The sequence below is a fragment of the Chionomys nivalis genome, chromosome 18 (assembly GCF_950005125.1).
Source record: "Chionomys nivalis chromosome 18, mChiNiv1.1, whole genome shotgun sequence".
NCBI lineage: Eukaryota > Metazoa > Chordata > Mammalia > Rodentia > Cricetidae > Chionomys > Chionomys nivalis.
In genome coordinates this window covers 34,016,976-34,044,668 of record NC_080103.1, presented here as the reverse complement: position 1 = coordinate 34,044,668, position 27,693 = coordinate 34,016,976, and the positions used below count along the sequence as shown (strand labels likewise).

Sequence of the window (27,693 nt, the reverse complement as noted above, 5' to 3'; positions counted from 1 at the left end):
CCCAAGAATATACTAACAGCTAAGTATCCCTTCAGATTAGATTAGCACCAGGAAGCCTATTTGATTTCTAAATAATAAATGTAGCTTAAGAGTATTTAAGTAAGTGGACTGAGTTGAAGTGAGAAAACTGGAAATTAAGACTCATGGATCTTTGATTCAGTTATATTACTTAGCTCTGTTACCATAGGCAAATAGTTTTTATGCTTCAGTTTCTTTATCCACAAACACTAATATTTAAAGTCCTTTCTAGCCATTAAATGCCTGTGATTAGACTTTATACTTGCACTTACCGAGGAGATTAAGAATCTGGTTTGGAAAGGGAAAAGGGAAAGTCAGGCCAGAGTGAAAAGGAAAATGAACCCAACAGAGAATGCCAAGAAATCAAAGAGGAACCTGCAGAAGGAAGCTAACACTGTTGTGGAGAATTTCCGTGTTAAAAATACAAAGCATACACATAAAGACCAGTTCTGCTCTTGGCTTCTCTGCGCTGATTATGTTCTGTGGGCTCAGGATAAAATGTCAGCTCCAGGGAGATGATTCAGTAGTCTCTTATTATCTGTGGTTTTATTTTCTGCAATTTCACTTACCCATGGTCAGCCAAGGGCTGAGATATTAAATGGGAAAACTCCAGAAATAAACTATCTGTAAATTGAGTAGTGTGCTGACCTGTTCGACAGTAGTTGGAAGCATTCCTTTGTCTCAGATACCCATGCTGTCTGTGCTGCCCACCCATTGGGCTATCTACAACTTAATAACTCGATACGGTCTTTACACTGCAGTGTTTATGTTCAGGAAAACAGAAAGGATTAGCATCTATAAAGTGTTACCTTTAAGGGAGAGATGAAATTTTTCAGTAAAGAAGTAGGAGGAAATGTGTCCTGAGGATGCTAATTTATAGCACAGTACGATTTTTTTTTTGAGAGGGGAGTGGGGATCACACTCATACATTTTATTTTGTGTGTGGATACACATGTATGTGCATGTGATGGTCAGCGGACAATCTCAAGTATCACTCCTCAAGTTTTTCCACCTTTTATGCGAAACATGGTCTCTCTCATCAGTGTAGAACTTTGCCAGGTAGGCTAGACAACAGCTCCATGCTACAGCCAGCACCAGTTGGAGGAGTTCTTTGCAGAGACCTCTGATCAGATGAAGCTAGGGTTCTTGACTTTGCTGCAAGAAAGAATTTTGGGGTGAGCCAGTATGAAAAGAGTGGAGTCTATTAGGAGGAGAGATTAACATGTGTGTAAGGGGGAAGGAGTATTAAAAAGAGAAGCATTCAGGGAAAGGATAAGACACCCCCAAATGTGGGTGTGGGATTCACAAGAGACAGTGAATCTTAAAATGTCTTGGCAGTAGCCATACCTGTTTTGGCTGCTTTCAAGCTACATTTCAAAAGGCTGCTAATGCAAGCTGCAGCTCCTCCCACCTTTGATAAGTGAAATTACAGAATGTCTTTGGAGGTGCATTGGATAAGATTTCTGGGTCACAGAAGATTACATAAGAGGCTAAAACTTTTTTTTTTTTACAGTAAATGTAGTTTTTTTTTTTTTTTTTGGTTTTTCGAGACAGGGTTTCTCTGTGGCTTTGGAGCCTGTCCTGGAACTAGCTCTTGTAGATCAGGCTGGTCTCGAACTCACAGAGATTCACCTGTCTCTGCCTCCCAAGTGCTGGGATTAAAGGCGTGCGCCACCACCGCCCGGCAGTAAATGTAGTTTCTTGTGAAAGTTATGTGTGTGTGTGTGTGTGCATATGTGTGTACTTAGTCTTTAAGCATATTTATTGCTAAATATCTGTATATAAAAGAAACCTTGTGTCTCTATAGGTAATCTTCACAGTGTATGTTAATTTTGCTAACTTCCCATCTTTTGTATCCCATTTCAGAATAGAAGTCTTCGATTGTTCTCTTTTTTAGTGAAATGGGAAGTAAAGTTGTTGACTCTGAGTGAAATGGGTGGGAAGTGGTTTAAGAGAATAAGGTATGAGATAGTTGGCTAGGATAATGGGATGGTGAATGGGCTCGACTTAGCATTAAAGACTCCTTAGTTTAGTAGACAGAAATTTCAAAGTTTGACCAGTCAATGTGATTCTTTATCTTTACCTTTCTATAGTAGCTTGAGGAAAGGTTGATTAAAAGCTGAATATAAGATCAGTGTTAAAATTTGACAGTGGCAAGGGCAGTGAGCAATATTTGCAAGAAGTGATTATAATGATGATTTATGGAACCTGACATGTGTAAAGATGAAATGAAGAAGGGGGAAAAAAAGATAGTAATATGTTAGTACTAGTGTCTGTGGGGTCAAACAATTGCAGGACTAGGGTTTTGAGGGGAAACGGATAGAACAAGCCATCTGAATGAGATGCTTGAATTTCCATGTAGGTGTGTGTGGGGGTCATGTTGTAGGATTGTTAACTACAATGGAAATAGCCATAAGAATGGGTATCTGAGGTAGGTAGAAGTGTAGTCAGTGTTAGAAAGAGAAGCTACAAAGGAAATTGTGGTAAGGATAGTTTGTATCAAAATTGAAGTCACTGTGAGATTAATTGAGAATTGAGTTGAAAAACTTAAGTTTAAAGATGCTTGAGTTGTCCAGATATACAGCTTGTAATTCTACCTAAAGAAGCATCAGAATAATTAAGTTGTTATACAAAAGTACATTATTGTTTAGTTTTCTTTGTGTGTAGCTGTTATTAATTGACTCTACGGCATAATTGATTTCTTAGCTTTATGTGACAAAAGCAAACAGAAAATCATAGGAGCTAGAGGAGAAAAGTCAGCCGTGTTAGGTCTTTTAAATGTCTTTAGTGTAGTGGTTTGGTATTCAGAAGTGCTGGAGAAACTCTGGCAGCCAAATCAGAGCCATAAAGTAAGTCTAAACTAGGACAGCAGAGTCATTATTCAACTTCTCAGTTAAAAAAAGTCTTCTTTAAAAGGTGGTGTCCCTTGGTACTTTACCAGAGTACTTTATTGGGACTTCATTTGGATGCAAGGCTGTATCAAAGTAATTATAAAAACAAGAATTGCATATTTAGAAGTGACTTGAAGAAAGTTGAAATATTTTGTAATACTTTATGCTGAATTAGATATAAAGTATCTGGATAAAAATAGTTTGAATAGATATATTTATGAGCTAGCACATATAGTAGATTATTGGGAGTAATAAACATAATTTGAGTTACACTGCATAGTATGGAACATTTAATTTTGATAATTCTGGCGAGCTCTTAGAATATTTTTCTTATTCTGAGGTAAGTAAAATAAGCTAACTTGAAATATTTTACAAAGTTAAAAAGAAATGCCTAAAAGAAGCAGAAAAGCTATCTTGAATTTAATATGACAAAAGATTAATTTAGGGCACACCACTAATGGGGGATTCATTTCATAGAAGCTGTGGTGTGAATGAATGCCTTTGAAAAGGAATAGAGAATGATTAAGGCAGGAACAAAGAAATTAGACTCAACTAGTAATCGGGAATGAGAAGACATGCTAGAGAGAGAACAAGGGAGTGTTGCTAAGTTGCCTGCTTTGATGATGCAGTATTTTCAGTTTTTTTATTTACATGTGTGTGTGTTTGTGAGTGGGCATGAGAATGCCACAGCTTCCGAAGGAAGTCAGGACAACTTGCCCAAGTCAGTTCTCTCCTTTCACCACATGGGTTCTGAGGATCAAACTCAGGTGGTCAGGTTTGGTGCCAAAGCACCTTTATCTGCAGAGTCAGTGTACCTACCAGCCCAATATTCTTATTCTTATTTCTAACTTGTGGATGTTTTCAGGAGGAAGAGACCTGGTCGGTCGCCCTCATCTGCTTAGACCATGAAACCCAATATAGACAAGGTCAACAGAGCTGCCGTATTCGGGCTGCTCATGCGTACTTAAGCTTTGCCAGGGCATAAATTTCATTTATCAGATGTTTTCAGAGTGGTTTTGTTAATCATATTTTTTAGATTGTCTCTGTCCTTCCCCCTAGTGTATTTGCAAGGTTAGAGTAGGAAGCTGTGTGATCTTATATCAAAATGAGATGTCTGGGGCCACTATGTCCTAATAAATTTACTTATTAACCTTTTTCTATTAATTAATTTATTATGTATACAATATTCTGTCTGTGTGTATGCCTGCAAGCCAGAAGAGGGCACCAGACCCCATTACAGATGGTTGTGAGCCACCATGTGGTTGCTGGGAATTGAACTCAGACCTTTGGAAGAGCAGGCAGTGCTCTTAACCTCTGAGCCATCTCTCCAGCCCCTACTTATTAACCTTAAGCAAATAATTATGTCTTATAATAGAAAGAAAATGAAATTTAGAGTGAAAATACTGGGTGAATTTCTCAATTTCAGAAACATGCTGTCTACATTTGTGAAAGGGCATATTTGAAAAGATTGTTAGTGACATGTAGTGATACATGCAAAGCTTTGTAAATTCTAAAGCGCTATACAAAAAGTGATTCAACCAGCAGTTAAGAGCTTTTCACGTGCCACGGTTTCAGAAGAAGTCCACTTTTGTCATCTCTTCTGGATTTAGCGTTTGGTTTTGAGTTCCAAGTATATAAATTATGAATAATTAAACTGATTGAAGACTGTTATGTAACAGCAAATAATACTTTCTGATCTAGTGTTTTTTGGATTTAGAATAACTAGACCAACTTCATAATTGATACTCTTGTTTCTGTAAAATTGACCTGTGAGCTGGATTTGGTAGGGCACACTTATCCAGCTATGGGAATGCTGAAGTAGGAGGATTGTGAGATCCAGCCAACCAGTGTGTTCTTTGGTTCTTCTTAACAGTGATTCAAGTAAAATAATTAGTAAGAATTTAAAATGAGCATGTATTTACCAAATATTTTAGTTTTTCAAGTATACTGTTGTTTGGTGGCCTGATATTCCCTATACTTGAGGCTGGCCTTGAACTCCAGTAATTGTTCTGTATTATCTTCCCAAGTTCTAGGATTATAGGTTTTATTTCTTTATATTGCAGTTAATGTGTCTGTTTGAAGCCCAAGATGTTACTACTTAGTGAATTGTGCAAAATCTAACCTAAACGTAAAGAATTTCTTTTGCGTTTTAAATATATTAACTTTTTCAACTTGTTGATTTACTGTTTGAGGTAGAAGAAAACCTATAAAATATGGTTGTAGCATAGTAGAATGTTTCTATCTTAAGACTTGTTTTTCCTCCCAACTCTGATCTTATTCTTGTTTCCAACGGTTACCATGCAAAGGCTGTTTCACTCAGAACCAGCCTGATTTTTTTCTTACCTTCATGCTACGTTTTCACACTGATTTTTGTTCTGTTAATAAAGGTGACATTTATTTGGTACCTATTTATTTTAAAATGCAGTAAAACCTTAGTAAAAATATATTTAATTATTGCACTTTTAATTTTTCTGCTTGTTAGTTATCTAGTACTTTTGTTTCTATTTTGATTGTTTTGTTTTTTGAAACAGAGTCTTGCTGTTTAGTCCAGGCAGATTTTGAACACACTATGTAGCTGGTCTTGAACTTTTGATCTTTCTTTAGTCTCCAGGTCCAGCTCTCCAGTACTAATTCTGAGTATTTACATTAACAATTAAAAGTTGTATGGTTAAGAATATACCTCGGTTGGTAGGTACTTGCTTAGCATGCATGCAGCTGTCGTCAGGGCCCGATGACAACACCTACAGTCTCTGCACTCTTGAGGTGAAAATAGGATTAGAAATTCAGAATCATCCTCAACTACATAGTGGGTTTGAGACTTACTAGAGCTATATATGACTCTGCATTCAAAAAAACTAATTAGAATTATGTATATTATACATATAGATTTTTGTCAAAAATTAATAAATGTGGGTTAGAGAGATGACTCAGTGGTTAAGAGTACATTCTGTTCTTAGCACATATGGGGAGGCTTACAACTGTCTGTAACTCCAGGGGGATTTGATGCACCCAGACTCTCTGGGCACCTGTATTCACATGCATACACACATACACACCCTAATTAAAAATAGCAAAAATAGCCAGGGGTAGTGGCACACATCTTTAATATTAGCACAGGAGATAGAAGCTGGGGGGATCTCTAAGTTAAGAGGCCAGCCAGGTATACACAGAGGAACCCTGTCTTGAAAAACCAAACCAAAACAAAACAAAAAAAATGTACAAAATAAACCTTATAAACTGTAAAACCTTGTAAAAGAGAATTATATTTTAAAAGATTTTATAGCTTGTAATTTAACCATTAATAATGAAATTTGACTGTTGTCTGATTAGTTGAGTTTTAAAACGTTCATGTGTCTGAGATTAGGTGAGATCAGGCAAGTTCAGAGGCAGCATGGCCGAGGGGGAAGCTAATAGTCACATATAAAAAAGAAGCCCAAAACTCTAAATAGATGGTGAATCTACAGCATGGATGCCTTTGACTGTTAAAACAGCATGTACTTAAAAGCAGGTTTGTTTATTGTTGAGACAAGGTCTCGGCATATGTACCTGGCCTGGGTTTGAATTCATGGTAACCTAGGCTGGCCTCAGTCATAGTTGATTCTCTCTTGTCAGCCTCCTGAGTGCTGGAAAAACTCAGTAACGTTTCAGCAGGGGAATCGGTATTTAATACAGAGCAGATAAGCTTAGTTCATTATTTAAAGCAGGAATCTTAAGAAAAGAGCATACAAGATGATCCACTAAGCTAAGCAGAAAACTCTAGAATTCTTTATATTATCTAAAACTCTACTAGTGTGTAAAACACGAATTGACACTGGTGTCTTGGATTTAAAGAGGTATTAGGTTAAATTTAATACATTGAGCATTGGTAGACATTAAGCGATGCCAAGATAATGTTTGTTATCTTACTGTATCTTGAGGAAAAGCTAGTTTTTGTTTTTAATGAAGGAAAGACCTCATAAGTTTAAGGACTTAGCACTGTAGGACTGATCCTACCTTAGGTGCTTCCCGGGCCTCTAGAACTTTTGAGTGAATTGACTTTAGTCTGGCGTTTCTATGACCTTCTCCTCAAGTTTTGTAATTTACTGTAATGGCTCACAAAACTCAGAACACTTAAATATTACTAGATGATGATACATGCAGGTAAACAGCCATATGGAAAGGCACATAAGATGAGGTTTAGAGAGGCTCAGAGTGCAAGTGAGACCCTTGGTCCCTGTGGCACATGGCTCTCTAAACATATTGCTTAGGTTTTTTATGGATATTCCACGACATAAGCACCATTGATTAAATTATTGGTTATTGAAATCACTATCTAGCCCCCTTTCACCTAAGAATGCTGAAAGTTTCAACCTCGTCTTAACAAGACTCCTTTGGTAAACTACCTCCAGCTCCAAGTCACCTCGTTGGCAACAAGCTAAGTACTTTAGAAGCTGCATAGAAAACACCTCTAAAAATTCCTGGACCCAAGTGGCCTCTGTCTCCAAAGTAGCTGCCCTGAAAGGAATGTTTCACTTTTAGTTTTTATTTTCAAAAACAATAGTAGAATGCACCACAGTGTTGTCATACAACTGATCAGGTAGTTTGATTAAAGTTCTATATTAATACAATATATATTACAGATATAGCTAATATTTCTTAACTTATAACGTCTGTTAGGTTCTGTTTCAATATACACGTATATTTAGAACCACTTTTTTGTGAGCCATTAAAGAAAAGATGAATTGAACATTTATTTATTCTCAGTAATAAATGTCTTTAACAAAAAACAGTGTTCCTTGAAAAAACTTATGTTAACTACCAGTAAAGTGGTGTGTTGACTAGAGTTCTTCCATTCTGTCACTAGCCCTGTGCTTTGATTAAAAGGGACGGGGGAATAAGGTTGGAATTTATTCACTTTGTAATTTACAGGTAAAGAGAAAATGAATGAGGGGAGTCCATTCCCTCATTGAGCTATATTGTTATTATAGTTAATCTTACAGAAAATAATAACTTTCATAGTATATGGAAGGTGAACTGTTTACAGTGTTCCTGAGAAGAATTGGGAGGGACGTTGAAAATCTGTTTCTCATAAATTCACTGTTTATCTCTTGGGTGCTGTAAAGATGTTACCCTTTTTAAATAAGTGGTTGTCAGTTATAGGCTCACATAATATGTAATTTTGATAAATTTTGTATCTTCAGAAGATAAAGGGAACTTTTAATGGTTAGTGATTAGTTGTTTTTTCAAAGAACTCTGAATTATGAAGAAAGAAAGCATTTTGAAGATGAATGGTTGGGACTGCATCTATTATCTTATGTCATCTACAAATACTGTATCATTTATTGGCAGAAAATCTGTCAAAAGACAAAATTAAAAAGTTAAAAGATTATAATTGACCTGATTTACAGGGCAACACTTGATTCCATAAAACACAAGGAGCGTGCTGGTCCTGCAGACAGAAGGGCTGAGAAAGCAGAACAGAGCAAAGGCAATTTGAAGGTTTAAATGTTACTTTCCTTGTGGGAGTTGCTGAAGCGCTTGTGCAGGTTAAAACTGGCATGCTTAGGGGCTTGGTTATTACTGTTCGTCTCAGTTTCTTCCTCTCCTGACTTCTCAGGCCAGATGGGTAACTTAGTTTGGGCGTGGTGGGCAGGGACCTTCAGCTCGAGCAAATCCATTTTGGTTTGGTCTGTTGGGAGCTAGTAGAGGAGCTTAGGCCAAAACAATGACTGCCAAGTTCTGTTTATTTCAAAGTCTGTAAAGTTTTCCTCAGTGTTCTCCAGAGAAGGAACCAACAGGACACATACATATATGTTTACAAAGAAAGGGTTGTTTGTTTGTTTGTTTGTTTTCTTTATTAACTTTACCTTTTCCTATGATGATGAGTGAAGTCATACTACTGACAGGACCTGCACTACACGGGCAGTTAGGAACTGGGAACACAAGACTCTTGAAGTGAGCAGAAGATGGTTTCACAGTAAGTGGATCAGAAAAGTGCAGCAGAAAGGAGAAGAGTGGGATTTTTTTTTCCTATGAGCTCAGGCTCATAGAAAGTGCCGTAAGTCAAGGTGTGAGACGAAAGGATAACATCTTCCCTTCAGAAGTTAGGAGCAGGCAGTGAGCTTGTCTGTTATTCCTGTAGTCTGATGGCTTTATCCTCCCAAAGGACAATCTCTCTCTCCTTTGGCTGCTCCATTTCTTTGGTTTTCTGAGCCTATCTTTACAGTTGTTTCCTCTGTGTCCTCCTCCTAGTTCTAGACAAGGGTGTGTGTGCCATTATTACAGTTTTAGAGATTTGCTACTTTACAAGCCCAGCGCCAGCACTCTGTGCAGAAAGTGATAACTACACTCTAGAGAGATTGCTTTAAAATAATTGGCTTATGTGGTTATGGAGACTTGGCAAGACAAATGTACAGTGGTATATTTGTGTTTTAGTAAATAAAGCTTGCCTGAAGATCAGAGGGCAGAAAGCAGTCATACTAGTCAACCATACAGGCCAGGGAGTGGTGGCACATGCTTTTAATCTCAGCACTAAGGAGACAGGCGGATGAATCTTGTGAGTTCACTCTGGGCTACACAAGATTGACTCTGTCTTAAATAGAAATAGAGCTCACACAGAGGTGACCCCAGCACTTGGGATCACACATCTTTAATCCCAGCGCCAGGGAGGTGGAGACACGAGCCATATGTCTGGGTGGAGAGAGGAATATAAAGGGGAAGAGACAGGAACTCAGTGGAGTTGGGGTCTTCAGGATTCCTGGAGACAGGATCTCGCCCATTTTGGTCTGAGGCAGAGGTAAGAGCCAGTGGGTAGCTGCTTTGCTTTTCTGATCTTCAGGTTGAACCCCAATATCCGTCTCTGGGTTTTTATTATTCGTGCTATAAAAATCTGCAAAGGATAATCCAGGAAGAGCTACAATTGCAGATCAAAGGTGGTCCTCTAGCATTTGTCCTTCTGATTTAGGAAAAGGTGGGCGGAGCCAGGGGTTTCATTTTATACTTTATACTTAATTCTCTGTACAAATATCAGAAAGTGGTTAAAAAATTTGTGGATATAGTTTTAACCTGTTCAGGCTGTTCTTGCTTTCCTTTTCTAGGATCAGTTCGATAGCTTAGACAAGCATACACAATGGGGAATTGACTTCTTGGAAAGATACGCCAAGTTTGTTAAAGAGAGGATTGAAATTGAACAGAATTATGCGAAACAGTTGAGGTAAGTTAACTTATTTTTCACTTTGTACAAATGAAGTTACATGTTTAAGCAGCTTAATATTAATAAAAATAATATTGTACAGATTAAACCTTGTGTTTTTTTATCCAAATTGGTTTGAGTTAGAACTAATAGTTTAGTTAAATCATTGCCTTGTACCCTTGGAGAATATTGAGTAAAATCAACTTTAATCGCAGAAAGGCATTAAAAATCCTTAAATCTCAGCAAAGGGAAACCCTGTCCAGGCAGCCAGAGCCTGCTGTCTTCTTTAGGGCCTCTCTATCTTCAAGCCTCTGAATAAAATGGTTCAGTGAGGAAACAAACAAGACCTGGGTATTCAGTGCTTTCCGCTCGCACTCTTCCTTCATAGCTACGGTTTGAGAAGCTTTCTGATGCACTGAACTTGAGAACTTCCAGGTCTTGGAAATAGAGTTTGTACTGAACTGAGCTTCTATGTTAAGATATTTATTGTCAGAATATTTAAAGGGGAGTTTTTAAATCTTAAATTTGATGGAACGAATCTTATTTGTTCAGATAGCACAGTTATCATTGTTTACCACAGTTTTTCTAGTAGTCTTGCTGGAACTTGATAAAAGTAATGCTTGAAATTTGAAGACCAGTCTATAAAAGTTTTAGCTAGGAGTTAGGGTGCTTCAGAGGACAAAATTCCAATTTACATCGGCACACGTGGTTGAGAAATGGGGCAAAGTAAGCTGCTGCTTGTTATAGTTCTACTTTTCCTTGTTCCTTTTGTGTGTAAGTTCCTCTCAGCACCCTCCTTTCTACTGCTTGCCTCTAGGCTTCCATTGCACTCTGCATCTTAGCCAGGCACTCTTCTCTGTTACACCTTAGAGAGGAGAGATGGGGTGGGGGCAGAGGGAGGCAGAAGGAAGAATAGAAGTCTCTCTACCATCTCTTGTTTGTTTTGATGTTTATCAAGACAGAATCTCACTTTGTAGCTCTGGCTATCCTCCAGCTCACAGAGATCTGTTTGCTTCTGCTTCCTAAGTGCTGGGTTTAAAGGCGTGTGCTACCGTTCTTCCACCTTCTTTTTTCTAGTTCTTCTAATAAGATCTCCTTTTGTCGTTTTGATTTGGCTTAGGTAATATGCCTACTTTGTATAATTTATTGAAATGATGATAACTGAATTGACTTATAGTTAATGGTAGAAGAGAGATAGCTAAAGATAGTAGACCCAGAAAAAAGAGGAAATATTCGGGATAAGTCAGTTATATCCTTGTAGTCAACTCACTACAGGTATGGGATGACAAAGGTCTAGTATAATGAGTGAATGTTTAGCAAAACTCTTGTCTTTTGTTTTTTTAAATTATTAGCATTTATGAGAACATTGACATCATCCCAGTTTCCTGATCTATTCCCTTCTGGTTTTTCTTAAGGCTCTTTTCATATAAGAATACAAATAGGGGAGCCTGTTAGTATTTTACTGATAACAGTGATGATACTTTATCTGTTCATAATTATGGTCTGGGATTCTTAAACATGAAGGACGTCTGAGAGGGTAACATGAAAAGTTTGGTCATGTGCAAATTAAATGTCTACCATCTAATTACTAAAAAGTATACTTATTTTATTATGTTTATGGGTTTTTGGCATACATTTATATCTGTGCACCATGTGTGTGCCTGGTGCCCAGGGAAGCCAGAAGAGGGCGTTAGATGTGGAACTGAGATTACACACAGCTATCAGTGCCGTCTGTGTTGGTGCTGGGAGCAGAACCTGGCTTTCTGAAGAACAGCTGGTGCTCTTAACCACTGGACTCTTCAGCTCTCTCATCTAATTTTGAATTTGTTCTCAGTTCTAACAAATAAAAACTTATGGTTTCAAGTTTCCAGTACAAGTGAAGTGAAGACAAATGATAAAAGGTTAAAAACACAAACCAGATGAAACATAGGAACAAACAGAACTTACTACTGAAGGCCCCCAGGAATATTATCACTGTGTTCCAATATAAAAGCAAAATGAGAATAGATAGGGCATTTGACAAGGTTTCTCATTATAGTGAATATCTTTAATTCAGCATTTTAATTTCTAAACTATTTTATAGAAAACACAAACATGTCTGCACAAAATTATTCATTGCAGAAAAAAATAGAATTCCCTTTTAGAAATGCCTACCAACATATGAAGGATGAAAAATACCTTTTTTAATAACCAGTTTAAAGAACCAGCTTATTTAAACTTAGAAGACTGTATGTATTCAGTCCATCAGTACAAAAAGCATGCTGTAGAACTCAATAGTAGATCTTATTTGCTTGTTTGAATTTGTATGTATAATTAGGTAAAAATTTGTGAAATTTGTGTTCTGAAGCGCTCGAGGGTTCCAGGAGTGCCTGTTGTTGCTCTTGTGGACAAGGCAAGGGTGTTTTTACTGTGCACCTTTGCGTTACATTATTTCCAGTGACTTTGTTCTAGATTGGTAATTTAAAACTCTAAGCAAAGTGGTGGCATGCTTGGAAAGAGTGCTGTCACAAATTGCAAAATGAAAAACTGATAATTTATACGATAAAACGTAAGCACTCTAGACTAGATTTGTCATGTCTGCTTGGTGTGAGGGTTTGCCTCTTGAAAGGACTGTCACACACTCAGGGAATTTGTCAAATTTCCAGGGTGGCTCAGTAGCGGGGTTATTTTGTTAGGTAATGTTGAGGTGTTTAGGTAAAGAAGATTTGGGAGGAGGCATGTTTAATTTGAAGCAGGCTACTCCTTCCTTCTTTCTGTGTGGAGATTAGCTGCTTTGGATGAATGGCTGGTAAATGATTGAATTGTCAGGTGCTGTTTGTATTAAGGTTTTTTTTTTTTTTTTTTTTTTTTTTTGGTTCAAAAAGGGAAGAAGCTTGTCCTGTTTATTTCCTCTTCATTTAGCTACCTCCTCCTAGTTTTGTTATAGAAGTTGATTTCATGTTTAGGAGGAGAATGCTGCTTACTGAGGTACTCTCTGTTCCTTTGTAATAACTGTATTCAGGTTGTTAAATATCCCCCTCCTTTTCCCTGGTGGGGGCTGGGAACAGAGTCTTGATATTTAGCCACCTTGTCCAACTCAACATCCTTCCCATCTCAGCTTCCTAAATGCTGGGTTTCAGTCTTATATCATCATGCCTGCTCCAGTTTAACTGCATTGCAAGGCTAAACATAAGACTTTGATACCAAGGCATTCTGTGCCTACCTCCCATTATTCCTATTTTAAATTCTTCTTTTTTGGTGTTCTTTTTTATTTTCTTGTGACAGGGTCTCAATGTGACCCTGGCTGTCCAGGAACTCACTGTGTAGACTTGGCTGGACTCCGACTCAGGGATCTGCTCACCTCTGGTTCTGGAGTATTGGAATTAACAGAGTATACCACCTCACCCATCTGTTCATGAGTTTTGATAGTTTAAATTTAACTCTATTTTGGTGCTGACTGTTGATTTATTTGGGGGGTTGGTACAAGTATAAGTATAGAAAATGAACGATGCAAAATGGTGGTAACAGTACCAGTTTACTGTTTTGTATTTACAGAGACAACCAACTGAAATCAGGCTATGTGTGTGTGTCAAATGCAGTGTTTATGCTTGCTATGCAGACACTTTGTCACTAAGTTGATCTCTAGTCCAATTGTTATTTTGATAAACTTGTATATGTTAATGGCAGGGATTAATTAAGATTTCTAAGTAAAAAAGAGAAGTTGTATATGCACAATAAGTATATATTATTTTCTCTTCTAGTAAAAATAATTACAGTATTATGTTCTATCACAGAAATGTGGCTGTGTAAAATTATATCCTCCAGCATCCACATTAGAACACCCAAATGGATAGTGTGGGGTACTGTGAGCAAACTATTCTGAAAGGCAGGGAGCCTGTAAGCTAGTTTTCTTTTAGAGCAGAAATCCTTTTTAATCAGAGACTATATTATGTGCATTTGTATTCCCATGCCAAGTTGAGTAATTTAACTGAGTAAGTATACATTGAATGAATGAATGAATGAATATTATTTCATTATATATATCCAACTTAGACTCTTATGACCTTTGATGTACTGCTTTCTACCTGTACTGGAGTTTGGTATCATGTACCATGTTTTAAGGTTATTAGTTTACATTAGCCTGTTTCTAGGGTAAGCTTACATATTTTCCATTCCTTTATCAGAATTTGCCATTTGTCACTCATTTTATACTGAGAACCCAGGGAACCCATTTTTATACTGACTTTCTGAAAGTAAAAATTAATTTTATTATTTTTTTTCTTTTTTGATTTGCTGTTCTTTAACTCGTGACTGCTTTATTGCCCTGTAGGCTTTCTACCTTTCTTTCTAGACAAGGCTTTGCTATGTGACCCAGGGAGATTACCGGTACGTGTCACTATACCCAGCTATATCTATACTGCCTGGATAGAATTGATCTGGCGGAAACACAGTTATTGTTAGTCTCTTGCCACTCACTTTGCCTCAGTACACATCTCTACCTGAATTTAATCACTGAATAATTTTATTACTAAATTCTGTTTCTAAATTCTAGAGTATGATCTCTGCACTGAAATATAAAATCCACAAATGGAGGGGTTTGTTCATTCTGTTCTGTTTCTTCCCATTTCCTTGAACAGTGCTTGGCAAGAACAAGAATAAGCAATTTTTAAAAGTATATTTACTTAATTCTTACTGTAACATTTAATATGTCAGCACAATTTTCCATGCTGTAACACGTTTTCCTTTAAAAATAATTGAAATTTCAGTATTGGAAATGAAGATAGAAAAGTTAAGGCAGAACTAGTTGTATTTATCTGTTGCTGCTGATAGTGGGCTCTTAGGTATTGCATTATATTGCATTTCACCATTAAGAGATTTACTAATTCTCTGTTGATCCCCCTACCCCATAGTCAATGAATAGTACATCTTATGTCTATAAAGACTGCTGCATCCATTAGTAACTTATCCCCAAACTGAGTAACATACCCTTTCCAACTAACTGATCCATGTAAATATAGCATAGTAACAATTGTAGACATTTGACGAAAGTATAAATTAGATATCCTAGCATGATGGCACCTGGGGGAGAGAAGAAGTGAAGAATTATAAGTCCTAGGCCTTCCCTGTCTCAAAGGGAAAAAAGTTATATAATTTATAAAGTTAGTTTGGGCTGTGTATTTTTCCATAAAGTTAAGGTTAAAAAAGGGTGGGAGCTAACAGTTCTTCCATTAAGAAAATGTTTTCTCATTAATGAAGCTTCTTAAAAACCAACAGCATTTATTTCAAAAAGCCCGATTGAGGGACAGACTTGGGGTGCCTCTGTTACTTGAGGTATTTAACCTCATTTAGAGAGTGCTTTTAAGATTTGAGTAGATACTGTTTAATTTGTTTCTGTAACCTGTTATAAATTACAGATGGTATATTACTTTAGTTTTCCCTGATTTCCCCCTAATATTCTCAGTTCTATCAACTATTTTCTCTTGATGCTTGATCAGAAGAAAAAAGTACAATACTTGGAGAACTGTTCTTCAGTATTACGTACCTGCATCTTTATGTATAGTTGGACCTCACTTGGCTGTCATTAGTGTAGCTGGCTTTTGTTTTGCTGTGTGTGGGGTTTTTTTTTTTTTTCTCATTGCTTTCTGATCTCATTCTTGCATATTTTTGTGTGCTCTGGAGCTCTATTTAATCTTTCTTTTCTGTTATACCTAAATAGATGGCTGTTTAGTTTAATTAACAGGCTACTAAGCTAGTTTGATTATAACAACTAGATTATTATCAGTATGATTAAACTGCTGTCCCATTTAATGTTCTCAAGACTTTGATGATTTCTATAACCATTGTGTTTCTAGCGCTTAAGAGGTATGTCTTACAGTAGACTTCTGCCTGAAATTTTTGTGGGATGATTTAGTAGACTGTCACTTTTCTGATAAAGTTAGGCATAACCACTTCCCCAAGAAATGCAAAGCATATTCCTGACTATTATATGAAAGCATTTTCTTAGATTATGTGATCTAAACAGAGCTCAATATGTAAAGGATAAAACCTTTTAAGAAAGAAAATAAGTTCAAACCTGTTGGGTTGAGTGTCTTCATGGTGGAATTCCCATGAAGGACCTCATTGTTTAAACATTAAACTGAAAAATGTTTGGTTGTTCATAAGACCAGTTGTGTATAATTTATTCAGCCTTTCACCCATTTCTGGGAATCAGGTCAGGGCCTCATGTCTGTTAGATAGGCACTGAAGCGCTGAGTCTGATAGCTCCCATTTGGTTAGTCTTTTGAATCTAACATTTAAAAGAAAAATGGTCAAATTTCTTAGCAGAATTTATCTGAAAAACATAATACTTAGGTCTGTGGTGTCAGTTTGTTCTCGGTCTACATTGAACAGATACTTTTTTTTTCCCTTTTCTATTTTAAATATACTTAAAAGATTCTTCTAAAATATCTATGGTTTCCTTAAAAACCTCATTGTTATGCTTATCACACAACAGTAATGATACATTGCTAACATTCTTTGAGTGTATATGGAATTGATATACTAACATGTGTAGGTCACATTCATCTGTATGTGTAGTATATTCTTGACATGTTGAAAATAAAGTATAAAAGATGTGAGAAGACCAATTTGGAGCTCATATTTTGGAGCTTGTTTAATTTTTTTTTTCCCGTGGTTTTTCAGGTAACAATATTTAAAGCTTCTAATTTCTTTTTGTTACCTGTCTACTCAGCATCTGTCACTAGTATGGGTATAAATATATAAATGTCGAAACTGAAAGTACATTATATTCAGATATTCTAGTAGTATGTAGTAATGAGTAGGATCATAGCCTATTTTTAGCTTTAAAAATTGAAGCAAAATAATAAAATTTACTATGTTAACTATTTAAAAGGTATAGTTTATTGATATTAAGTATATTCACATGGTTGTATAGCTATCTCCATTGTCCATCTCCATAACTCTTTTCATCATTCAGAACAGAAATACTCTACCCATTAAATAATAGCTCCTCAATTCAACCTCCTTTAACCCCTAGAAATACTTTTCTTTGTAAACAGAGACTGCGTATTTGTTTCCCAGCTGCCCAGACCTGAATAATTACACAGAAACTATATTAATTACAACACTGCTTGTCCAATGACTCAGACATATTTCTAGCTAGCTCTTACACCTTAAATTAATTAACCCATTTCTATTAATCTGTGTATCACCATGAGCCTGTGGCTTACCAGTACGGTGCTGGCATCTTTCTCCTTTGGCAGCTACATGGCATCTCCCTGACTTTGCCTACTTTTTCTGTGTGTGTGTGTGTGTGTGTGTGTATATCTATATCTATATATCTATATCTATATCTATATATTATATATATATCTTTTGTAGCCTGGCTATATTCTGCCCTGCCATCTTCCAAAATAGCTTTATTCATTAACCAATAAAAGCAACTCTTATATAGAAGGACATCCCACATCATCGCCCTTTTTCTGTCTAAATAAAAAGGAAGGTTTTAACTTTAACATAGTAAAATTACATATAACAAAACAAGTATCAAACAAGAATTACAGTGACAATATTTCTTTGTGAGTCTAAAGTTTTATATCTAATTTATCTTTTATCATAACTAAGGAAAACTATGACTGTCTTCAACTCTTCAAAGACTCTAGAAGGAAATATTACCTTAGTTAACAGGAAGTGCATTGTAAGCAACTTCCAAGACTCTAGAATTGACAGACATCTTGCTGCCTGAACAGTCACCCAAAGTTCTTTTGTAATCTTGGGGCATCCATTCAGCCTAAGGGCCCATAGTATCTGAGAGGCTTTTCCATGAAGCAGGAAGTTTGAAAGACTGTTTTCCTCTACTGTCAGTTTGTCAGTCACTTTCTTCTGTATCCTCCAGAATGTCTGACAGACTTTTTCATGAATCAGGAACATGAGGCACTATCTTACTTTCTTTAGACAAGTGTAACAGTTATTTTTCTGTGGGCCCTGCATGGCCAGTTCGTACAGCATACCATCGAGCTGTCCAGGCAAGAACAATTTCTTTTCCAAATGACTAGCCTGGTCATATAGAACACAAATTCCATAACAAATTTCTTCAGTGCTCATCAACCTCTCTAAGTAATTGGTGCTGCCAGAACCAGGCATGTCTCACTTTATAAACATCATACCTTAAACTAGAGCAGAAATACATAAACACTGTATAACAAAATCGACCTTAAATTTGTATCAGTAGACCAATATCCATATCAATACAAAATATTCATTTCTATATCATATCCCTCTTTAAATGAAAATAAACATTTATAAATAATCATTTGGGGAATTTGGCTGTTTTCTCAATTGCTTCCTGCTATTTGCTGGGCTAAGTACTTTTAGGGTTCATGGAGAACTTTTGGGGGTATTGTTCCATTAAACCACATTAGCCTGGAAGGAATCCATAGGTTCTCATCTTCTGTGGAAACAAAAGCAGAACCTCTTTTCCAAAGTAACATATCCTTAGACTTAAGTTTTGAAGGCAAGATACCCTTTATGATGGTTTAACTTGATAGATCCTAGAATCAAATTTCTTTCTGCAGTCATTATTGGAGGTTGGATTTTGTCAAAGGCCTTTTCTCTTTTTTCCTTTCTTCCTTATTTTATTATTATTATTGTTGTTGTTGTTATTATTTGGTTTGGTTTGGTTTTTCAAGACAGGGTTTCTCTGTAGCTTTGGAGCCTGTCCTGGAAGTAGCTCTTGTAGACAAGGCTGGCCTCAAACTCATAGAGGTCCTCCTGCCTCTGCCTCCCGAGTGCTGGGATTAAAGGGATGTGTTACCACTACCCAGTATCAAAGGCCTTTTCTACAACTGAGACGATCATGTAGTTTTTTCCTTTAGTCTTTATTTATGTGATAGATTATTTTTGTTGATCTATGTTCTTAAATTCTGCTCTCAAGTAGTTGGAGAATTTTTGTGTCTATGTTCAAAAATAAGGGCCTACAATTTTCTCTTCTTCCTCCTCCTCCTCTTCCTTCTTTTCCTCTTCCTCCTCCTCCTCTTCTTCATCTTCTTCATCTTGTTCTTTGATTATGGTTATCAGAATACTGGCTTTGTAAAAGGAATTTGGAAATGTTCCTTTCTATTTTGTGGAATAAATTGAGGAATATTGGTGTTCATTCTTCATTGAAGGTTTGGTAGAATTCTGCACTGAATCCGTATGACCTCTGCCACTTGCCTGAGGGACATGTGTCTGGTCTGCCTTTCTGTGCCCCTTCTGCACGCGTCTTCATGTAAGGAGTCTCAACTAGAGCTGATGGCCCTTCCTCCCCTGCCAAGCATGCTTGTCCTCATTCCTAGCAGGAAAGCCAGACTTCTCTTTAATTGCACCTGTGGGAGTTTGAATGAGAATGGCTCATGGTCTCATGTATAAATATTTGGTCCCTACTTAGTGGAACTGTTTGGGAAGGATGAGGAAGTGTGGCTCTGTTGGAAGAAGTATGTCACTGGGAACCTCTGCCTTTGAGATTTCAAAAAACCCACGCTATTCCCAGTCTTTCTCTTTTTCCTATTTGCAGATCAAGATATAAACTCTTATTCAGCTCTCCCTGCTGCCATGCTTGATCTGTCTCTTGAACTTTAATCCTCTGAAACTCTAAGCTCCAAATTGAATGTTTCATTTATAAGTTGCCTTGGTTATGGTGCTTTATCACAGAAGTACCTGAGTAATTTAAGATACCACCAATTCTCAATTTGTATACCTGATCCCTTCTCTGGGCAGACACCAGACTTTCTATGCCAACTACACGGATTCTCTTTGCAAGGATCTCCTTTCCCCAGAGAGGGTCACTAATCCACACCAGCACTCAACCCACCCCTGCATCCTGCCTAGGGAACATGTGTCACCCTTCCTTCCAGTGTCCCTTCTCAAAACAACCCCTTTAGGGATCCCAACTCATAGCACCAATTCTACCGTAGTCCTCTTCCTGTGGAAGAGTCATAAACACTTCCCCAATACCTCTGAAGATTGACAATGAGGATCTTAGCTCTACAGCTCTATTGCTGGGTTCAGAAACTTTACATAGATAGATCTGGACCAGAACTCCTGAAACCCTATTTGAATATCAACACTGAATTGCCCAGAGATATGATTCTAAACCCCGTACAGCTGGTGAACTACTTGACAAATTGGAGTAACAGGAAAAAGAGTTTTAAACATCCAGTCAACAAAAGAGAGAGAAGCCTTTTTTCCAAGAGACAGTACCAACAACCTCAACGCCAATAGGTCCCATTGCAGACATACAAACAGAAGTCACCAAAGCTAGTCTCCAACAATTAGTACTCCACAGTAATGTTCCCTAAGAAAAGTGGCTTAGATGATGTATACGACAATGACTTCGGGTAGCAATAATAAACATTATCAAAGAATTCTAAAGAGAATATAAAATGCTGGAATGCTAGCCCCTTAAACACAATTGAATGAAATAATGGAAATAATTCAAGATATAAAAACAGAACGGTGAAGAGATAGAATCTTGGGATGAAAGCCAAAAAGAGATCTTAAAATGAAAAATTCATGAATTGGAAAAAAAATTCAGAGGAAAGTCCATCATGTTAACATTTTTCTACCACCTTAAAATTTCTGTTTTAGCAAAATGTAAATTCTGAAAAAATACACAGCATCTTATAAAGAGTGCTCGCTCATGTCTAGTGAGAGAAGCTGGAAAGGAACTCAACTTTATGTTAAAATGGGTGAAGAAGAAGAAAAAAATATCAGGTCTTGAAAGAAGGTAGAGAAATTTGAGTGCTTGGTCAGAGAAAATGTCAAATTCAGGAAAACCCCAAAAAGGAACACACTGGAACTCTGAAACACTATATAAAAAAACCAAACCTAGGAATAATAGCTGGAGAGAGATCCAGGTCAAAGGCGTAGAAAATATTTTCAACAAACTCATAGAAGAAAACATCCCCAGTCTAATGCAAGAGTTGTCTATCAAGGTCCAAGAGGCTATAGAACACTAAATTGGACCAGAAAAGAAGACATAGATAAAATACACATGGACCCACATAGGTAAAGTACCACTCTATATCACATATTATAATTTCTGTAATGTATATATAGTAGGTTGTTTCCATTAACTCTGAAAATGCCCTACCTTATGAAAACATGGCCTAATACGAATTGACAACTTGAGAATCTGTTGGCCTGTGAGAGGTGAACATTCTGAAATATAAGAACAGATTTCTTGAGATTTGCTCAAAATTTGTTTTAGTTTAGAAATAGTTTGAATATTTTGAATGCTTTATTTAATAGGTTCTTGACTTGTAAAAACAGTGTATGATCATTCTGAGTTTTCTTTTCCAGTTCCTCTCACTAGATGTCTCAGTTAGGGTTACTACTGCTGTGATGAAACACCATGAACCAAAGCAGCTTGGGGACAAAAGGGTTTTTTGGGCTTAACACTTCCACATCACTGTTCATCATGGACGGAAGTCAGGACCTGGAGGCAGGAGCTGGTGCAGAGGCCATAGAGGGTTGCTTGCTCCACATAGCCTGCTTGCTCAGGACCAGCCGGGGTGGCCCCACCCACTGTGGGCTGAGCCCTCCCCCTTTACTCCCCATAATCATTAATTAAGAAAATGCTGTAGGGGTTTGGAGTCATTTTCTTAATTGAGGCTCTGTCCTCTCCAGTGACTCTCTCTAGCTTTTGTCAAGTTGACATAAAACTATCCAGCACACTAGACATGAGTGTTCATAAAAAATGTTGATCTGTGTTTTTCTAGAGCTTATATTTTGCTACAATGGGCATTTTAATTTGTTGGAAAATGCCAGCACTATGGACTTTGCTACAGTTTTTCCAGTAGCAGAATTGGCTTGAATTGAGTCCATTGTGACTTATGTATAGTATCTGAGGTCGTCTTCCTGACTTCTTATCTGTTCTCTTTCCTCAGTAATTAGATTTCAGATTAGTGCTATCCTCATATGTTTCAGCTATGTAATAACTTTGGAAGTTAACCTGTTAGATTCATTTCAAGTGTTTAGAAGCTCAGTTTAGATTGGGTTAAGCAAAGAAAGGATTATGGGTCATGTGACTGAATTACCTGTTGATCTAGTTACACATAGAAGCGTGTAGTAAATTAAATTAGTAAGGTCTGCTGAAAGCTGCTTCAGCCATCTAATAGTGTCTACCTCCCTAGCAGTGAGATTGAGGGTGTGCCTTGGTGCACATAACTCTTTCTACGTGATAGCTTGAGATGGAACTCTGGTCCTCATGCTTCACAGAAGCACTTCAGGATTTAGCCATCTCAAGAGCCCTATACTTTTAGGACATTTTTATCATCACAAAAATAAACTTTGTTCCCGTCCCCAGTAATTTCCTCCTTTTCCTGGTTTGGGCAACTGCTAATCTATTTTTGTCTCTCTGGATTTGCTTATTCTACTTAACTCCTAGGTTTGTATCATCTCTTCCTCATAGCTTCCCTTTTTGGGTTCTCTTTCAGAAAGACTATGTTTTGCACAATTACTAGTTTGATAGTTATCACTCTTTTTCCCTGCCATTCTGATACCTGAAATGATGAGTAGCACTTAATATCTTTGCTGGTATTTAGGTGAATTGTGAAATTAGGTACTGTTGGAGGAAGGTGGCTTGTTCTTCCCGGCCGCCTAGCTAGCTTAGACCCGAAATAATCACACAGAAACCATATTATTTAAATCACTGCTTGGCTCATTAGCTCTATTACATATTAATTTAACCCATTTTTATTAATCTGTATATCGCCACGTGACTGTGGCTTACCAGCTAAAGTTTTGGTGTCTGTCTCCAGCAGGGATACATGGTATCTCTCTGAATCCGCTCTTCTTTCTCCTAGCCTTCCATTTAGTTTTCCTGCCTAGCTCTTTCTGCCCTGCTCTGCTATGGGCTCAAAGCAGTTCCTTTATTAACCAGTGGTAGTCATTCACAGCATACAGATGGGAATCCCATATCAAGGTACTACAGTGAGTTTGGGCTACGTTTCTGGTACTTACCATTGGTTAAGAGTAGTTAGTATTTATTAATATGACTTAGGAGGTTTTCCATGTGTTCCTTATTTATCCTTTCTACCTCAGTGCTCCTCATTGTCTGGTTCATTTTTGGTGGGCTAGCAAGGTAGAGCCCACTTAGAATTCTTCATGAATTTCTTTTCTTGCTTCCTGCTCCTTGCTCATTGCACTTTCTCTGTTAGAATTCTCCCAAGGCTTTTCAGCTTCCTAATTTCTTTTTACCTCTTTTGGTATAGTCAGCAAATTGGAAATTTTAGCCTTTATTCTTTTCAGAAAGCCCTTTTAAAAGCCACCTAGTCTCTTCATGTGATATTATTTAGAAATATCTGTATTTCATAAGTCTACATCAGTGATCTTACCTGTTAAAATGTTTGTCTGTGTTTCTGTATAGTTACTTAGAAATTGTGTGTGTGTGTATGTGTGTGTAAAAAAATATGGTGATGGTTAACTTCACTTGTCAACTTGACACAATCTAGAATTACTTGGGAAGTGAGTCTCAATGAGAGGTTATTTAGATCTGGTTGGCCTGTGGGCATGTCTGTGAGAGGTTGTCTTGATTACATTAATTTAGGCAAGAAGTCCTAACCATAGTGGGTGGCAGCACTTCCTGAGTTTGGGTCCTAGACTGTATAATCGAGATGAGATGAGCGCAGGTATGTGCATATTCACAGTCTCTATTCTTGATTGTGACTTTCTAGCTGCTTTTCAGGTTCCTGACTTGATTTCCCCACAATGAAAGACTGTAACTTGGAATTGTAACAAAATAAACCCTTTCCACTAAGTAATTTTTTTCAGGGTATTTTGTCACAGCAACAGAAATGAAACTAAAATGACTACTGTATTTCTTAAATATTTCTTAAATATTTAATTTCTTAAATATTCATATTTTGATAAAAATCACATGTGGTAACTTTTCTTTTTGTCTTAGCACCCTCTCTATATCTTTATCATAGCTCTTACCATGTTGTACTTTGTAATTACTGGTATATACCTGTCTTCTTTGAAGAGAATATATCTTGCACATGGGTACACTTTGATTTTCGATGCTCTTGGTAGCTTAAACAGCAGCTAGTATGTAGCATATAATTATTTGTGGAATCAGTAAACCTAACTGGGAAAGTGGTATTAATTTACCTTTTCTGAAAATAATCATATGCTTATACTTAAATTGTGATGATGGACTAGTTTTTTGTTTTGTTGTTTGCTTATTTTTTAGTTTCTAGTTCATTATGTACTTAACTTTTGGAAAATACAATTAAACTATTTTGTAATATCTAAAAGGAGATTTTTTTTTAAAATATGAGCCTTGGTTTTTTTAATTTTTGATAAAACATACATAGAATTAATTACTCTTCACGGAGTCTGGGGATGGAGAGATGGCTTAGTGCTTGCTATGCCAGCATGAGAATCTGAGTTTGAGTTTCCAAAACTCATATAACACTAGACATGGCATTTCCTGTGCATAAGCACTCTAGGGGCAGGATGGGAAATGGAAACAGGAAAACTTCCAAAAGTTCTCGCCAGCCAGCCAGCCAGCCAGCCTGGTACATGCAGTGCTAAACAAGAACCCTCTCTCAAACAAGGTGAAAGGAGAGGAGAAACACCTGCTTGTTCTCTGATTTCCACAGGTGTGCTGTGGTACATGTGCACCTATGTGTATACATGTCCATTCTTTGCCCCACCCCCACCCCCAGCGGACCTTCAGTGGTCCATGTATTGTAGAGCAAACCTTTATATTATAAACACTATGGGCAATGTTTTATCTCAGTTACTTCTCAGAAATCTGTGGAGTAGGTACTGGTAACACCATATAGGAATCTAAGGAACAAAGAAATTGATAACAAATTGTTCCAGGTCATATAAGCATCACGCAAAAATGTCAGGATTCAAGTCCACATAACCCCATCTTGCTCCAAAGTCCCTGCACTAGCATCTCTTATTTCTTAAGTTTGAAATAAGATAGCATTCTAATATAAGAATGTTATGGATAGACATGGATGTAGGTACATACAATCACAAGTCAGAATGTAATCATTTGTCTAAAGAAAAGGATAGGGGTGTGGTTTTTGGTTAAGCACTTCTTTTGCATGAAGGCTTCCCTGCACCTTGGTGGCAGAGGCGGGGTGGCGTGGTGGGGAGGATGGGGGGGTGGAGTCACACGATGATTTTCATAGAAGAGTAGCAAGATAGAGAATGGTGTCCAACTGTTCTTTCATCCCCTTAGCGTCTGTTTATATATTGGCCTTAGTTAATATTAAAATTGTATGATTTGTTAAACAAAAGCGGGATGGTATTCCCCTGGAATGTATCTTCATTCTATAACTCGTATATTGAATATTATTTTTGTATTGTTCCTCTTAGTTAATAGCATACTCTAATTAAATACAACACCATAAACAGGTGTAGTGTTAATATTCTAAGAACAAAATGTAAGTAATGACCATGTTATGTTAATGTTTGCTGAAGATCATGTTGCTGTTCTCAGTGTTTTTATATACAATAGTATTTTATGAAATTGGGAACCATAGAATATTTTTATTTCAAAAGTGTTGTTTATAAAATTACAACTTTTCTTCCTGTAGAAATTTGGTTAAGAAGTACTGTCCCAAACGCTCATCCAAAGATGAAGAGCCAAGGTAAATCTAAGCTGTTAGTTACTGCATGTTAAAAAATATTCAGAACATATATACACTTTATTACTTGGTAAAATATACTGTGATCGGCTCATGGAAGTTTTTCTTTAAATTTGCTTTAATAAAAACATCACATGGACTGCTTTTTATCTTTTGAGGATGGGTGCTTTAATGAACTTAGTAGTGTTTTTGTTAATTTTTTTTTTTTTTTTTTTTTTGGTTTTGGGTTGTCTTTTGTTTCTTGTTTTTTATGTTTTTTAGAATAATTAAAAGGAGAATTTCCAAGTAAGATTTAGACCAGGATTTTACTTGAGTTGTTTGGTGTCTAGAAGAAAGGAGTATTTTCCCATACTTCATTGTGGCGTTTATTGTGTAGTTGCCATTAGCTTTCTAAGAGTATTGCCTTGCAGGTAGTGAAAACTGCTTGGCTGGTTGCTTTAAAAGGATTATGGAAAGTGGCGAAATATGGGAGATAATTTTTAAATCCTGAATAAAAAGTTATACATTTATTTTGGGTGTTTGGGAAATATTAAACTTGACTATGCAAAAACTACAGAAACTAAATGAGGTTAGGCTCAACAGCTTTTGTATATGTATTGGTTCTTAGCATTCTTAAGGGATCCCTGTCTGATCTGTCAGTTTAAGAGAATATTCCTTGGTGTGTTCCAAGTAGATATATACATTTTTTTAACACAGTAATTTTCTTTGTTTCTCTCCTTCCCCTCACACACATTTTTACCCTTATTTTTGCCCCCTTTATCCCGCTTTGGTGCCAATCATAATGGTACACCTTCATTCAGGATGTGGGCAGGCATACAGGCAGCTGTATCCAGAGCTGATAGCAAAGTTGTTCTGTAGATCAGCCATCAAGATGCATTTGAGTGGTGTGATTGGCAGGTTCTGTCCTCGAGAACAAGCACATCATCTCTGCAACAGGTTCAGCTGCCAAGCCTAGGAATCCACCCAAGTGATTCCCAAGCTCAGGCCAGTCAGTTGACAACTTAAGAGGTTCCACTATGTCAAAAGAGCCTGCAGGTAGTATTCTTATTATATTTTGATCCCCAAATATCCCTTTATAAATTAAAGGCTACTTAAAGATACTTAAACGTGTACAACTTAAGCTTAATACAGGATTCTTTCCATATGTAGTTAATGTAGAACCAGTAACTGGAATTTAGGTTGAGTGTTATTAAAACTTGCTTTAGACACCAAAAATCCCTCACCAAAAAATTGTAATGGAAGCAAAAATAAATCTTACTATTTTAAATGTGTTTTTTCAGGTTTACTTCATGTATTGCCTTTTTTAACATCCTTAACGAGTTAAACGACTATGCAGGACAGCGAGAGGTGGTTGCAGAAGAAATGGCACACAGAGTGTATGGTGAATTAATGAGATATGCCCATGATCTGAAAACTGAAAGAAAAATGGTAATCTTTGTAATTTTTATATAATTATAACAGTCTTATAAAATAGTTTCAGACAAATATTTTTCTTTTTAGAAATATATATTCAATAAAACTTGTTTTCTATATTACTAAATTTCTTTTACTTATAAGTTGGGAGTTCAGAATATACTGTGAAATATTTTTCAGTAAAAGAGAAAAACTGTGAGATACACTTACCAGTTTATGATCTGTTTGATCAGGATTTGGCAACATACAGCCCACAGACCAAATACAGCACATCACTTATATTTGTTTCCTAGGTCCCACAAGCTAGGATACTTTACATATGTAGGTGACTGAAGAAAGAATTAGAAACTAAATATTTGTCATGTAATTTTATGAAATTTGGATTTCAGTGTCCATAAAGTTTAATTTGCATTAATTGTATTTGATATTTTCTATGGGTGTTTTGTATTGTCTAGACAGAATATCATTTGGCTTGTGGAACTAAAAGATATATTACTTGTTATCTGATGTTTTATAGAAAACCCCTATTGAAGACGATCATTATTTTCTTAAATATGCCTGTAATCTATAAGAT

At 36.7% G+C, this 27,693-nt stretch overlaps 1 protein-coding gene across 3 annotated transcripts in view; it reads left to right on the top strand.

Annotated features, from left to right (window-relative positions):
- The window catches only part of Fnbp1l (formin binding protein 1 like), a 76,187-nt gene that overhangs the window by 19,086 nt on the left and 29,408 nt on the right, over positions 1-27,693 (top strand). For all 3 annotated transcript variants that reach the window (XM_057793097.1, XM_057793096.1, XM_057793095.1), the window contains exons 2-4: positions 9,986-10,101; positions 25,656-25,709; positions 26,987-27,134. In XM_057793097.1, coding sequence (XP_057649080.1) covers positions 9,986-10,101; positions 25,656-25,709; positions 26,987-27,134 — 318 coding nt within the window. The remainder of the gene's footprint in view (positions 1-9,985; positions 10,102-25,655; positions 25,710-26,986; positions 27,135-27,693) is intronic.